General features: G+C 39.6%; 1 protein-coding gene and 1 pseudogene across 2 annotated transcripts in view; one reads left to right on the forward strand and one right to left on the reverse strand.

Annotated features, from left to right (window-relative positions):
• Positions 1-4,334: 4,334 nt before the first annotated feature.
• Slc27a2 (solute carrier family 27 member 2) overlaps positions 4,335-15,959 on the reverse strand; it is a 38,996-nt gene continuing 27,371 nt past the window's right edge. For both annotated transcript variants that reach the window (XM_078049630.1, XM_005316553.5), the window contains 5 exons: positions 13,540-13,630; positions 12,107-12,305; positions 10,501-10,598; positions 5,897-6,027; positions 4,335-4,822 (listed from right to left, as the gene is read on the reverse strand). In XM_078049630.1, coding sequence (XP_077905756.1) covers positions 4,646-4,822; positions 5,897-6,027; positions 10,501-10,598; positions 12,107-12,305; positions 13,540-13,630 — 696 coding nt within the window. In that variant the 3' untranslated portion in view covers positions 4,335-4,645. The remainder of the gene's footprint in view (positions 4,823-5,896; positions 6,028-10,500; positions 10,599-12,106; positions 12,306-13,539; positions 13,631-15,959) is intronic.
• On the forward strand, positions 14,541-15,832 carry LOC120886391 (archaemetzincin-2 pseudogene; annotated as a pseudogene).

Genomic DNA, 15,959 nt, shown 5'->3' on the forward strand with positions numbered 1-15,959 from the left:
TAGGTATGGGGCTGCTTCATATGAAATGCACCTGGGTTTATTAATGGTCCTTATCAAAGTTAGGGTCCTACCCTGCCACAGACAGGGCATGGGGCTTATCTTCAGATGTTAGTTGGAACTAGCAGTAAGTTTTTTTGGAAGGCTTGCATTTTCTTAGGTGAGAACTTCAGGGAAGTCTAGGGTCCTTTTAAGGATGTGACCTTGGCCTGTTAGACACTAGGTTAGAGTTTGTACAAGTGTCCATAGGCCAAGATTGAGGACTCATTGAAAAGAGGGCTCAGAGGAGCCTGGCTAGAGTTTGGTCCAAGAGAGAATCTTTGTTAAGAGCTTAAAGCTTCACGTTGCCACTTGTTCTATATCACTGATCCTGAATTTTTAAATACCCTGGAATCACCTGGGGGGTATTTAAAAAAATGGTCCCTGGCTCCCACTCCCAGAAATCTTAGTCTACTTGGTATGAGATTTTAGTTTTAATCTTTGGGATTAAAGGTGATGTTGATATTAATATGCAGCATCATTTGGGGACTACTGCTTTAGATTAACTTGCTTGTCAAACGGGTGAGTGTGGGTCAAAAGCAGTTTGCATCTCCAGGTGAGCCTGATGCACAAGTTTGAGAAGCACTGTTCTACTACTCTTTAGGATCAATTGAGATTTTGCTAAAGCACAATGTGTAATAAATAAATATAAGTGGTTAATTGATGTGAATATCTAGGAGTAAAAAGCATCCTGATGCTCTGCCTTTCCTGGGGCCTGCACTTTGAGCCACTCTGATCTAAGAGCTGAGCCTCAGGTATTAGGAGATAATTCAGTCCTGAGGAACTGAGTTACAGCAACTAAGCATGCCTGACTTATAACTTAAGGTGCTTTTCTTTGTGTTAATGGTTCCCAAAATGTGGTCCCCAACCAATAGCACCAATGTCACATGGCAGTTTGTTAGAAATGCAAATTCCAATTCCAACTCTGGGAGGTGAGATTCAGTATTCCATATTTTAATAAGACTTCAAGGCAATTTTCTTTCTTTTTTCCAAGGTGATTATCAGTGTTTAAATGTGAGAACCATTGCTCTATGTGTACTATAAACATTAGATGGTTTAATTAGCTCTTTCCCCCAGTAGAAAAACTTACATAGAGAACTGCATGTTTAACAGGTTGTGTGATGAACAAGCAATAAATTGCCCACTATGTGCCAGGTACTGAGGATATAATGATGAGCAAGATACACAGTCTCTGCCTTCATGGAGTTTATTTTCATAGATGCATGAAATCTGAGCCAAGGGAAAGTGATGATATATTTTTTTTGTGTGTGTGTGTGTGTGTACCAGGAATTGAACCTAGGGGCCCTTAATTACTGAGCCACAACTTCAGCCGCTTCTTTTTTTTTTTTTTTTAATTTTATTTACAGACAGGATCTTGTTGAGTTGCTTAGGGCTTTGGTAAGTTGCTGAGGCTGGCTTTGAACTCTCAATCCTCCTGTCTCAGCCTCCCAAGGTTATAGGTGTGTGCCACTGTGCCCGGTGGAAAGTGAAAATCTTAATGGGATGCACCATTAATCTCATATTCCCTACCACCTGATGTTTAGTGTGCTCTGGAAGATAGCGGTCCAGCCGACTAGGTGGCCAGTAAGCCCACCTCCCCTCCAACAGTGCTGGGTGACGCTAAGTAACAATTTCTTTTTACCTCTTTACCGACTTCATACGGCCCCACCAACTTCAATGACAAAGTAATGATTGTAGAAAAGTTAAAACACATGGAAAGGACTCTGGCCCTTCTTCTAGGGGTCCCTTCCAGTCTTTGAAGGTCTGACCTGACTTCCTGGAGACAGGCTTGGAGAAGTCCATCACAGTAGTGCTGAGTGTATCTCTTGGTTCTTAATGGGCACTCACTAAATGCTTGGAGAGTGGACGTAGAAATAAACAACACATTTAAGAAGTTATCTTTTAGGGTGGGTCACTACAGTTGGTCAGTCTTCTCCATACCTGTACTGACTCTTACTGGCTTCCATTTCAAATGCCGACACTTCCCAGTTTCATCCCCAAATTATTTTGGAGCATGGAGCATCCTCTCTATGCATTGATTACAAATTTATGCTTTCAAATAAAGCTAACTTGTTTACCTAGTTCTATGAATTTGATTTCTGACTTTTTTTTTTTTTTTTTTTGCAACTGGGATTGAACCCAGGGGTGCTTAACCACTGAGCCACATCCCCAGCTCTTTTTAATACTTTGTTTAGAGACAGGGTCTCACGGAGTTGCTTAGGGCCTCACTAAGTTGCTGAGGTAAAATGCTGAGGCTGGCTTTGAACTTGCAATCCTCCTGCCCCAGCCTCCCAAGCCATTGAGATTACAGACTTCACCTCTGTGCTCAGTGATTTCTGATCTTTTAAGAGATAAACCAGTCTTTAGAGTGGATTTCTCTCTCACGGGTGGTAGCTTTCTTTTGTTTACATGTGTGCAAACCCAGAATTACAGATATTATACTGGTGCTTAATCCTTCATAATGGAGCTGTGTACCTGACTAGAATCTGGGAGGTTTGGGGAAGTGAGAGGCTGAGGAAGCCCATCAGGCTGGGAAGCAGAGCTGGGGGAGATGTAAGGGCACCGTTTTCTGATTTTCTAACTGAATCATCTAAAACATCAGCCAAAATAGGTCAGAGTCCAGTAAGCTCTGGTTAATGGAACACTCATATTCTGGCTAATGGTGCAAGTGCTGACCTCTCACCTGAAAAGATGCCCCTAGGGAAAGAGTAACATCACTGCTTTAACTTAACCTGGGGTCAAATGGAATCAATTTGGTGAGATGCCATGTAACGCAATTGTGGACATGGAACTCCAAAACACAGGATCTGCTTACCTTGCATTACTTGGGTTCAAGTTCTCACCAGAAAAATCAATAAAGCAAAGACATAGAGAATTTTTGCAAAAATACCCAGGCTCTGATACACAAGCAATAATCATTCTAAACAATAGGAAAAATTCATTAAGATGCAGCATATCCAAAGTTTTCCTTGGGCCAGCCTCAAGTCCCTCATGTAGATTAAGTGCTAAGGAAATGTTTATTATTAGGCCTAGTAAGTGGGGGCAGGGATTCTGGTTATAAGTCTTCATAGAAGTCACTTTTTAAAAGAGTAGAGAGACTACTTGTATACAATATTTCTAGTACTGTATCGGAGGTGAGGGTGGTGGCCTTCCTCATTATATATCATTGAGGATCCCAGACGTGTTTGCCTAGGGCTTTATGGGGACTAAGCTTGGGGAGAACTGGGACTCCTTGTCAGATCTTGGTCATTGGAGGATGTCTGAGGGAAGGAATCTTGACTGCTTCTAGGGATGCTGGGGTGAACTTGGGTCTCATTTTCTGGATGGGGACTAAGGTCAGTGACTGTGATGATCCTGTGGCTTAGGTTAAGCTCTAGGTAAGAATGTGTCTTAAGTATCTCCACCCAGGATCTGCTTCTGAAATGGTTGCTATTGATCACTGTGGAGAGCAAGAAGTGCTACTCAGGAAGGGAGGCAGCTGAATGGAAGGAGAAAGGGCTTTCTGAAAAAGTTCCTCAGAAGGTCCCAAACCATCCTATCCTGTACCTTACCCAAAGGCCCTAGGCCCTTGAGCAGGCAGGAGACTGTGGAGTGGAACCAGTTCCCACCTGGAAGCATGGGACAGAGTTCCAACTGCATGCAGCATGTGCGAGTGTGTGTAGTGGAGTGCTTCTCAGAGAGCAGGGACTTAACCTGGCTCATAGAAACATTATATTTGAGGTGCATGGAAGTTTCAAAATGTTGAGACTTCACGTTTTAAAAGTTGAGAGATTGCATAAAAATCTGGATTTCTGTTTTCCAAATAATTAGACAATCCCAGCATTCTTGCATGCCAATAATCAGCTGACTGAAGCTGAGTAGTAGCTGTTCGTGTTTGCCACATTCATTCCTGAGCTGTTTCTCTCATCTACATTATGTGAATCCTGAAGACATGTGAGCTCACCATACTCAATGTAGTTACAAAATATTTATTGAACACTTTTCATGTATAGGACTCTGATACAATAGACTTAGGCTTCTTTAAGGACTATGGATGGCATTGCCACTGTGGTATAATGCTGTTTGTACACAGTGACCAGGGTGATTATGGGTGGGAAGAGCTGGTTTCCTTACACTGGAGTTGGATTTCTGTTGGATTGTTCATTGTGGGTCTTCCCTGTCCGCTGCCATCTTTTTAAATCTAGAATGCCATTACTTGGACACCTGTGACAAGTGACCAGTGAGGCTTTCAGGTTTTGGAGTAAGTGACACAGCTGCATTTAGAATAAAGTCAGCAAAGAACCCAAGAGACAGTGTCATTTCGTGTGCTGGTGTTTGTCTATTTTATTATATATTTAAAAAAAAATAAGGCTGTCCCTCCAATGAGCTCAGTTTACAAATACAAACAGTAGGTGCACGTTGAAAAAAATAATTGTTTCTAAATCTTTTCACTTACAAAGGTTCAGGTGTAATTAAAACAACAATACCTGTTCCCTTACTGATGTGAATAATTCCTAAAAAAAATTGCATTTTATAATCTTCAACCAAATTAAGGATGGATTATTTTGAGTGGCTGTATTAAGTCCATTCAGTTTCTTTCTGGAAATGTGAGTTATCCTTCTGGGGATATTCAGATTTTCAGAGTGTTATCATTTATGGCTTTGTAAATGTCCTCTGTCATAGGGATATATGTTTTTGCTGTGTCATCCAAGAAATATAAGGCATCTTTGATGACTGTGGGATTAAAGCCCTCCTCCATGAGAGTTACTTTTCGGTGTTTAAAAGTTCCAGTGATCTCAATGGTATCCTGAAAAAGATCAAACAATCCACATTGCATTATGTTTTGCAATAGATTAGGGAGCAGGGTGAGGAGTAGAGGTGGGGCAGGGGGACTCAAATCATTGGCATTTGTGGGTCAGGTGAGAGCTGAGAAGTGATATCTATTTGGCCTGTTTTCAGAAGTTCCATGGAGAGCCTAGTGTGAGGGATTTGTTTTTATTGTCTTATGTCCTTAGGATCATCTGTGGGGCAGGAAAGGCTGCCAATGGTGAGATACCTGTAACTAGATTTTTGAGCCTGGTGGTTGGTAAGGCTTCTGGTATCCCCTGGGTGTCTGGGCTAACAGTGGGAGTGGGAGGAGGGATCATTTACACACAGGGAGCTCTGTTGTCTCCATCTGTTTGTTAGACGGAACACTTCCTTCAATGTTAATTGAGATCTCTGAAGATATTTCATGTTGACATATCTTTACCATCTGGTTGAAAATTAAATGTCAGTGTTTAATGAATATACATCAATAGAAATAAACCTATACACTCACCAATATCTAGAACCTTAAGACTTTTTTTTTTTCCTCAAGCCTTTGGTAGAGAATCACAGAGCTTAAAGTCTGAAAGCAAGAGTATTGAACCAAATAAAAGGATTAAGTTTTAGAAAGGAAAAAAAAAATCCCTCTAGCAGGGTTGTCAAGTTTGGTAGTTCCAACTGGCTAATGATGCCTAATTAAATTTTACCCTATGGGGTAGGATTTTTGTATATTTTTGTATTCCTTAAAATTGAAAACAACATTTCTATTAACTAGAGCATTTCTATTTAAAATGCCTGTCATACCTCAGCTACACAGACTTTTTTTTTTTTTTTTTTTTACCAAGTCTATTGTTGAATAGTCTCCTTGTCATTTCAGGGAGAAAGGGATTAGGATTGGATTTCTGCTAGCTACATTTTTGGATATTTTGCTTCCTTGTTGAACTTCTTTTCAAACTTTCTGGAAAAGGCAAGGCAAATTTGGCAAATGTGGTCACTCCAGGGAGAAGGGGAGTTGTTCCCCAATAGATAGGGGTCTCTAAGAGAGAAGATAATTGAACTTGGTAAGATGTCTCACCTGTATTCTCAGAAACCGAGGCCTTGCATAACTAGGCAGGTAATCGGCAATGTGCCGAAAGAGTTTCTTTCCATCAAATTCATGGTTTTCTTTCATCTTGATGGAGGCCATGCCAATTCGACCTTCATGACCTAGATATGAGGTGAGAAAACATTAGAGGTGTTGTAGCTGTTTATTTCATTTGTGAGACTTTGTTAGTTCAAGGAGCTATGCACTGAGCCCATATAGTACAGCATGGATAACTTTTGTATAGTTGGAATTTTTACTTCAAATATATGTGCAAGTTTTTCTCAGGTGAATATACTATTACTCACAGTAAGACTCCTAATAGCTCTGCATTGGTTGAATTTTTAGTAGATATATATTACAAATTCTCTCATTTAACTCTTATAACAACATTATGAAGGAGTACAGATGTTATCTCCATTTTACAGATAAAGAAGTTGAGACTTAAAGCCATTAAGAGACTTGATCAAGATCACAATGCGAATACTAAGCAGAAACTGAATCCAGGCAGGCTGGCTTCAGATCCTATGCTTGTGACCATTGTCCTCCTTGGCAGCCAACACAGAGATAACTCAGTGGGACACAGGTCAAACTTGTGGTAAAAAAAAAGTTGTTTTTGGATTCTAGTGACAAGTCCTTGCTGTACCATCATGAATCAGTGAGCTTAGGTTGTTCTTTAGTTGCACCTCCAGGCACAAATTCACCTTGGAGACTTATTTATTTAATCAAGGTTCCTAATAGCTTTGCCGTCTGCACCTCAGAGAAGTTGCAGGACAGGAGGGTGAAGGCAGGTGAGGAGGTGAACTGTTTGGTGCCCTCCCATTCATGCCCACCAGCCTCAAGAGGCTGTGCAACACCACAGAGAAAACAGATCCTAATAGCAGGGCTGTTAGTGGAGAGGTGTTCAGAACAATTACCATTGTTTTCTTGTGAGGACCGTCGTAATTAGGTATTAATACATCTTCTACACGATCCAGTAGACCCAGTGGGAGTCCAGGTCCACTTCCCTGAACTACTTAGCTGTAATCAGAGACTGGGAAGGAGCCCATCTGGGTCACCTGGGCCCCAGCTTTTGAAATCTCTCCCATGGTGATTGTATGTTTACCTATGGCTCTAAAGAAGATTAAAAAAAAAAAAACAAAAAAACTCAAACGAAACAAAACCTCCCCAAACAAACCAAAAAAAGAAATGTCACCTTATCTGGTTTGCCTTTCATCTAAAGAAGAGTGGTGGGGCAGCAGACCCTCTTTCTTTAGGGATCGCTGGCACCTGTCTCAGCAATCTCAAATGTCTCCAATAAGTTTCTTTTAGAATGAAGGCAAGGGCTGACGCAACAGAAATCTGCATCAACTAGCTCCTTATTTCCTGTTTTGGCAGTGACAAAGCAAAGCTGGACAAGGGGCAGATGCGACTGTTGGGTGTCAAACCTCTTGTCCTGATTCACACAGCTTGGTTTGGGGTTAGCTCAGCTCCAGGAAGAAGGTTCCAGTCGACAGCAGCTATGGGCTAAATTTAAAGATCACTTCTGGCTAGGCGTTCTCTAGAACTGCACTGTCTAATGTGGTAGCCTTTGGTCCAATGTGGCTATAAAACTAAATTTTAAGTATAATTAAGTAAAATAAAAAATGCAATTTCTCAGTTGTACTAGCCATGTTTCAAGTCCTCAGTAGCTACATGGTGGCTATTGGCTGCTATCCTGGACAGTGGAGATATACACCATTTTATCATTGTGTTACTAGCAGCCTAGCTCAGGGACCTTGTCTGGATCCTGACTGCCTGGATTCAGCTACCTGCCTACATAAGAAATAGACAAAAGGTGGAAGTTTCTTCTCTTTTCCTTCAAAGCTGGTTTTGAATAAAACCCATTATCTTACCACTTTGACTCTGAACATTTCTGGAGCAGACTGTAGCCCTAGCCTCTTCCCCTGTGCATACTGTCACCTGGCAACGATTTCAGAAAGTTAAGTTGTGCATGGAAAGTTCTAGAGAGTAGTTGAACAATTCTGGTGTGACACCCAGAAAAAGTCATCTCCAGTCTAGGCACAAAACCGGAAGTTCTCTTCTGGCGCTAAGCTAAGATCTATGAAGTCTGTGCTGAGGATCAATCATGGTGGACTGGTGCCTTACTTTCATGGGCCTACTGCATTTCCAAGCTGGGATGGGACTGCCTTCTTATGGATAGGAGGCCAGGTGGCAGCAAGAGTGGCAAGGATAATCCAGAATCTGAAAGTTGGGAGGGACTTCAGAGTTCATCTCTAATTTTTCACTGCTGCAAGAATGATACTAGGATCCCAGGTAGACAATCAACCTCCCTGTACATCATGCCCCAGCTGGTGGAACAGGAGAAAAGCCCACTTAATTTTTGGTCTCTCTAGTTACAGGAAAGTTCTCAGGCCAAAGTTTTCTTCTGATAATTTCAACCCATTAGTTTTGGTTTTGATCACTGGGGAATACAGAATACCTCGTTCTACCAGACTATCTTCCAGTTATTTTAATTCCATTAACCTCCTCTTCCTTGTTTTATATACATGGTCCCCAAGTCTAACTGCTTGTTAGACTTATTTGGGAATTAAAAAAAGACATCACCAGATTTCAAGTTCCAAACCCCAGAGGTTTTGACCCATTAGGTTTAGGTTTTGAAGTTTTCTAGATGATTTTGATAATTGACCAAATTTTGGGAACTATTGGGCTTCAGTGCTTCTTAGATTTTAGTGTGTTTTTTTTAAAAATTAAAACCCATACCATAAATTCATCATTTTTATAATTCAAAAGTATAGAATTCAATGGTACTTAGTGAAGCCCAGATGTTATACAATCACCACCAGAATCTAGTTCTAGAACATTTTCATCACTTCCAAATTAGACTTTAGTATTTTTAAGAATCACCGGAGGGTTTGTGAAAACAGCTTCCTGGTCCCCATCTTAGAAGTTCTGATGTAGCAGGACTGGGATGGGCCTGAGAAACTGCATTTTTATTTATTTATTTTTGCATTTAAGATTTTCCATATTTTTTATTAGTACATTATAGTTGTAATAATGGCTGAATTTGTTGTTGCCTATTTGTACATGCACACAATGTAACAATATAATTTGGTCAGTATCATTCTACTGTATTTCCTCCTTTCCTTCCCTTCCTCTTCCCCCTGATCCCTTTCCTCTACTCTATTAATCTCTCTTTGATTTTCATGATACCCGAGAAACTTCATTTAAAAAATATATATTTTTTTAAGTTGTAGATGGACACAATACCTTTATTTTATTTATTTATCTTTATGGGTGCTAGGGATGGAACCCAGGGCCTCACATGTGCTAGACAAGAACACTACCACTGAGCTACAACCCCAGCCTGAGAATCTTCATTTTAAACAAGTTCCCAGGTGATACAGATATGGCTGGTCTGGGGATCCCACTTTGAGGAACACTGGGCTAGGTCCTTTTGTTCCATTTTTCAGATTCGCTTGACTTCTTGTTTGTGTTACCTTCTTAAAATCCAGCATTCAGAAGCACGTATGACCTTCTAAGAGGGCTTTACAAGAAGACCCTGGTATGGCAGGACAGTTGACAACCATGACTTGGACCCTAGTGTTATATTAGTTCAGTTTAGAGTCTAGTGCATTTTCCTTGGGACCAACACAAGGAGCATTCTGTACCCTCTCCTACTCTGTGCCCTGACATGTGACCGACCATATTTCCCACTGAGTTAGTATCAGAGGGTCATAGAGGAACAGGCAAGAGAGATTGTCAAACATTCTTCAAAAAATAAAAGGACAGCACAAGGTCACGTGAAACTGTCACAGCTCAGGAAAGAGGAACTTTTGGATTTCCATTTTGAACACATGGGTGAGAATCCCAAATACTGAATTCTCAGGGAACTAGCATGTTATATTTGGGTAATGGTTTGGAAGTTTCACTCCCCTCTGACATCTATAATTCAAATAATTTATTCTCATGAATATCCTCATGTATAAATTTGGTAAATACATGTTTAGTATTTATGAAATAAAATTAATTCTCCTGACAATCTCAACTGCAGGGCAAGTATTATCCCTAATTTTAGTGACTTGCCTGAGGTCAAATAGCCAGCAGGTATTGGAGGCAGGACTTAAGGTTAGACCTTGTTTCTTTCCACACTGCTGGCAGAAGCAGATCTGCAGATGTGGTCTGTGATGATTATGAAACTCAGTGAGCTGGGTTAGGGTCAGGGACCTGCTTTAAAAAAAGAATCCGAATAAAATCAGTTCCTTCCCAGGTTTTCTTTTTAGCAATGGTAGTCGCTCTTATTTGTGCTGCCTCATTCGCCATTTCCCAGCTCTCACAAACTCGACACATCTTTTCTGGAAGAGTGCCAGACACAGCACGGAGGAGCACTGCATTTGGGAGACTCTGCTTGCCTGAGAGCGCAGAAACAGTGGAAGCCAGCTTAGATATACTGAGTTTCCTGTTACTAGGGAACACAAAGCTCCTTATACCCTGGTGACTGACATCGAGTTGTTGAATTCTCCAGCTGGAAGGAGAAGGCAGTGACAAACTGCCTTGAAGTTAAATATATTCAGTACCTGCACGAGTTGAGGTTCAGATGTATAATATCTTGTACATACCTGGCACAGGCACTCCATAAATATTCACCTCTTGGACAAAATCAACCAGTCCTACTATGTCAGCAACTTCCGTGGTGGCCACATTTTCCCCTTTCCACCTGGAAGAAAAGGCCAGTTAGCAGAGGTTCCCGGTGCTTTCTGGCCCAGGTTGCAAATGCAGAGAGCAGGTGCTTCCTTCTGACCTCTTTGGGGTGGTGGTCTCAATCTTCCCCATCTTGACCCTCTACTCCCCAAATTAGTCCCGGCATTCTGCTTGAGGAATAGAAGGTAAAGGTATAAAAGGTAAAGCTAAAGATAGGTGGGATTTTAGTCTTGCCAAGCAAAACTTGACAACGAATGGCATTCTAAGGTTAAAATACAACCGTGGCTAAGAAAGGCCCTAGAAATCAGAAATAAATCTCAACTGTTTTTTTTTTTTTTGCTGTGTTTAGACCTCTCACTTTCCTCATTTACCAACTTAAGTTGCTATTTAATTCAATTAGTGAACTTCTGTTTCATAGAACTTATACTTGTATTTCAAGGTCTCCAGGCAGCAAGAAAAAGGGAAAAATATCATACTTTTGTTACAGGGAGATTATCATATTAAGGCTCACCAAGTGCTATTTTTCACTTAATAAAGAGTTGAACTTTGTTTTGCATAAAAATTCTCTAGGTTTCTTAGATGTATCTTCTTAGTAATATGAAGGTGGCATTAAATAATAATTTGGATCTTGAGTTGTGGAATATCGGGGAAGGAAGAAATCTCAAGAATCATCAGGACACTCATGAAATGGGTGAAAAGAATTGAGGTAAAGCAGAGCACTTCCACTACTGACCAGCAGCATCTGCTTTGCTAATGCTGCTGGTCAGTAGTGGAAGTGACCCTGGGAGCTTGGTTCTTATTCAACCATGCTCATTCTACTGTAGTCAGATGACTTCCATTACCTCCTCATTCACTTATATCAAAAGTTATGTGTGTCTGGCACTGGGCTCAGTGCTGTGGGGTGGCCAGCAGACACAGGGCCTGCCTGTTGTCGGGGAGTTCCCAAAGAAAAGAAGCCTATGTTAGAAGGAAGGCTTCTTTCTGACTGGGTTAATGTTGGGGATTAACTTCATGGTCTATTAGAATGACTTTCAAAGTTCCTTTTGCTGACTTTGGGGTTCCAATGGAAGCCATTTCGTTGGGGAGGGAGAAAAAGGGAAGAAGAGGAGGAGGATGGGCTCTGCACCTCTCACTTCCTATTCAGCCAGATCAATTCCACATTAATTGCATTTGATTTTGGCTGAAGAAAAGCCCCATGACTGGGAACATTGTGAAAATTCCTGGCTGTCCTAATAATAGAGGACAAATGAGAGTAGTTGGACAGGCATTAACCTCCAAAAATCAGACACAGCTTTCCTACCTCATTTGATTATCTAGTGTTGCTCAGCCAAGTTAAGTGGGCATTACAGAGCTACACTTCATGTATTTTGCCTTTTATTCTCTGGGCAAACTAGAGGTTGAAATGATATATCAGAGACAAGAGGAAATGAAGCAGCATAACCCAATTGGAATGCAATTCCAATTTAGGAATAAACCAAATTGTGCCTGTGTTTAATTTAAACTCAATAATGCAGAAAAACCAACCGGAATGTGTCTCCCACTCTGTCATGGAAGTAGACGAAATTATCATGATCAATCATTAAGAGATCTCCAGTGTTGAAGTAAAGGTCTCCTTTCTTAAAGACATCTCTCAGTTTTTTCTTCTCTGTCTGAGTCTTTCCTCCAGCATAGCCATTAAATGGTGTAAGTTGTGTAATTTTGCAAATCAGGAGTCCAACCTCACCTAAGACAGAAGAAAGAAAGTTTTTATTTTGTGTGCTAGAAATAAGCAAATTTTATTTTCAATTTCTCTTAAGACTGATGCCATAGAACCCACTGTTAATAAGCTGGCTGCAGAAAGTACCATTTTCATACACATGTTCATATACATCATGTACATGCATATGCATGTATACTACATATACACATATTAACACACACTTGAAATTAGTTTAATGCTGATCTTGTACTGATAATGATTTATGCACATAACTACACAAGACCACCTGAAGTTAACTGTAGCCTTGAAGCCATATTTTCATATTCCTTTCTTTTTTTTTAGTTGTTCAAAACATTACAAAGCTCATGACACATCATCTTTCATACATTTGATTCAAGTGAGTTATGAACTCCCATTTTTACCCCAAACACAAATTGCAGAATCACATCAGTTTCACATTCACATTTTTACATAATGCCATATTAGTGACTGTTGTATTCTGCTGCCTTTCCTATCCCCTACTACCCCCTCCCCTCCCCTCCCCTCCCCTCCCATCTTCCCTCTCTACCTAATCTGTTGTTGTTCAGTTCTCTCCCTTGTTTTCCCCCCTTTCCCCTCACAACCTCTTATATGTGATTTCATATAACGTTGAGGGTTTCCTTCTGTTTCCATGCAATTTCCCTTCTCTCTCCCTTTCCCTCCCACCACTTGCCTCTGTTTTATGTTAATCTTTTCCTCATGCTCTTCCTCCCTGCTCAGTTCTTAGTTGCTCTCCTTAAATCAAAGAAGACATTTGGCATTTGTTTTTTAAGGATTGGCTAGCTTCACTTAGCATAATCTGCTCTAATGCCATCCATTTCCCTGCAAATTCCATGATTTTGTCATTTTTTAGTGCTGCGTAATACTCCATTGTGTATAAATGCCACATTTTTTTTTTATCCATTCATGTATTGAAGGACATCTAGGTTGGTTCCACAGTCTAGCTATTGTGAATTGTGCTGCTATGATCATTGATGTGGCAGTATCCCTATAGCTTTCCACAAAACACTTACCTTATAAGCAAGGAGTTGTTAAGCTAGCCTTAAAACCATAATTATGTTACACGTAATGACAAATTAGCGCCCTGGAAATTTGAAGCAGAAGCTAATTCCTATAACTATTTTTGAGAGTAATTAAACCATCTGGAAATAATGCATTAGTCTTAAAAATCCTGTGATAAGAAAAGTCACAGGATATATGAACAAAAAATTCACTGTACCTTTGGGAACTTTGATGCAATATCCATTTCCATCACGGACAGGTTCGTCTTTCTCCACATCATATTTAATCAGTTCATAAGTTATGACTTTCTAACAAAATTTAAAAATATCATCTTGAGTACAAATTCTGTTACAGTTTTTATATACTTAATTATATAAAGTACATGAAGTGCACATATGGTAAGTGTACAGCTCAGTGAAATTTTGCTTTTGTGTACGGCCATGTAGTTACTACCTACATTAAGATACTAAACATTCTCATTTCACTTAAAACATTTGCTCCTGGTCCTTTCCATGAAATCAGCCACTATTGTGACTTTTATCACCATCAATTAGTTTTAAATCTCAAATGAGTGAAGTGTATGTATGCCTTTATGTGTGCTTCTTTCATTCAGTATATCTCTGAATATTTATCCATCCATGTTTGTGTTCTTATTAGTGGTTTATTAATTATTATCATTATTAGTTTTTATAGGACTGGGGATTGAACCCAGGGCCTGATGCATGCTAGGCAACTGCTCTACTACTGAACTATATCCCTATCCAAAGTAGTTCATTTATTATTGTCATGAAATTTTCCCTCTATAAATATATAGCAATTTGTCTATTCTCCTGTTAATGGGTATTTGGACTGTTTCTAGTTTGGGCTATTATAAATTAAGCTGTTATGAACATTCTTTTACATGTCTTTTGGTGGGTTTTAAAAATCTTATATAACCTTATATTAATATGCTATCATTATATTTTTCACATTTTCAGGGACATGTTCTACAAAATATTCAAAAATCAAAGCTAAAATTATTTCATGCCCTTGACCACAAAATTAAAATTCTATCACACTTAACAGTTTTTTAATGAGATAAGAATTTAAATTTAAATAATTCAATAAGAGCAATACTAAGTATATTATTTTTCCTACTAATGGATAATCACAAATATGACAGTATTTGGATATAATTGTCAGCCATGATTACTGTCTCCATTTAAAATTTATATCCAAGTCTATGGGATAAAGTAATCAATCACATGCTTTAGTTGGAGCAGATAACTTCATTAAAAAATACAGGTGGTGGCGGGCAGTGGTATGGCCTGTTGGGGTAGCTAAGGTACCCTCCATAGCACCTTCTGGACATGCCTGTCCTTGTAAGGTAAAAACTTCAATTCCTTTATAAAGGGAAGGATGAAAGCTCTACATAGGAACTTGATGTGAATAGATGAGACCTGTCATTATGCAAGTATTATGTCACTCTGAACAGACACTAAAAACAGTTCTCATCTCTAAGAACCCAATGTTTGTGTCACAGTATGAGAAATTAGATGCTAAGGAACAGCAACAAATGAATGAAGCCTTCCAGCAAACCAGTGATCTCTTCAGACTTATTACTTTGAATTCACAATCAGATTGGATCACCTCCTAAACTGAGGCTTCCCAAGACATTGAATGGTTTTTCAGTAATCCTTATAGAAAGATACCCTCTCCAGAGAAGCAGAGCATTTATATTCTGTCCATTGGATCTCTAGGAAACACCAAGTTTTTAGTGAAGAATGTATTAAATGTCTCAAGGGCTACTGTGAAGCATTTTTCTATGGTTTGACTCTAAAACTCCTAGAACTGGTTTCTGTTTCTGCAACATGCTATTCTTTTAGAGTTAATGATCACGCAATTTACAAATTCATGCAGGGCATATCCTGAAGTTCTTAAAAAAGATGAAATCTGAAGATGCCTTTTGTGTTGTGGGAATAACAATGATTGATCTTTACCCAAGAGACTCCTGGAATTTTGTCTTTGGATAGGCTTCTTTGACAGATGGTATGGAAATATTCAGCTTCACTAGATATGGCAGTTTTTTCTAAAGCTCCCACTATGAAGGCACAGTGAAGGAGCTCCAGAAAAAAATCTTCCAATGACTCTTCCAGTTTTGATAGCTACTTTATTCAGGGAATCACTAGTGTTTTGCTGCTCTATTCCTGTAAGACTTTAACCCATGAGATTGAACACATATTTGGACTGTGACACTGCGGGTGGCTCATATGCCTAATGCAAGGCTCCAACCACTTGGAGGAAGCTGATGATTGTCCTATCTGTCTATGCAAGTTGTCGTGTGCCATTGGCTTCAATATTGCAGAAAGATATAAAGCACTGATAAGGTAGATTTGATGACGTATCTGCTGACACACCAAGAGCAAACTCCAAACTTAGTTGTGAAAATAATGTGAATTTACAGAAAACTTTAAGGCTTTAAGGAATGGAAAGAGTAGATAAAAAAATGCCTTGCTGTTCTCCAAAAATAAGTACCTTCAGATAGGAGTAATTAAAATAAGTATTTGCCCATTATGCTCTCAAAAACAAACAAACAATAGATGTTGGCATCTGTGGTCAACAAATGTAAATCTTACCATTATTTGCAAGAATGTAAAG

The sequence above is a fragment of the Ictidomys tridecemlineatus genome, chromosome 5 (genome assembly GCF_052094955.1).
Source record: "Ictidomys tridecemlineatus isolate mIctTri1 chromosome 5, mIctTri1.hap1, whole genome shotgun sequence".
NCBI classification, from domain to species: Eukaryota; Metazoa; Chordata; class Mammalia; order Rodentia; family Sciuridae; genus Ictidomys; species Ictidomys tridecemlineatus.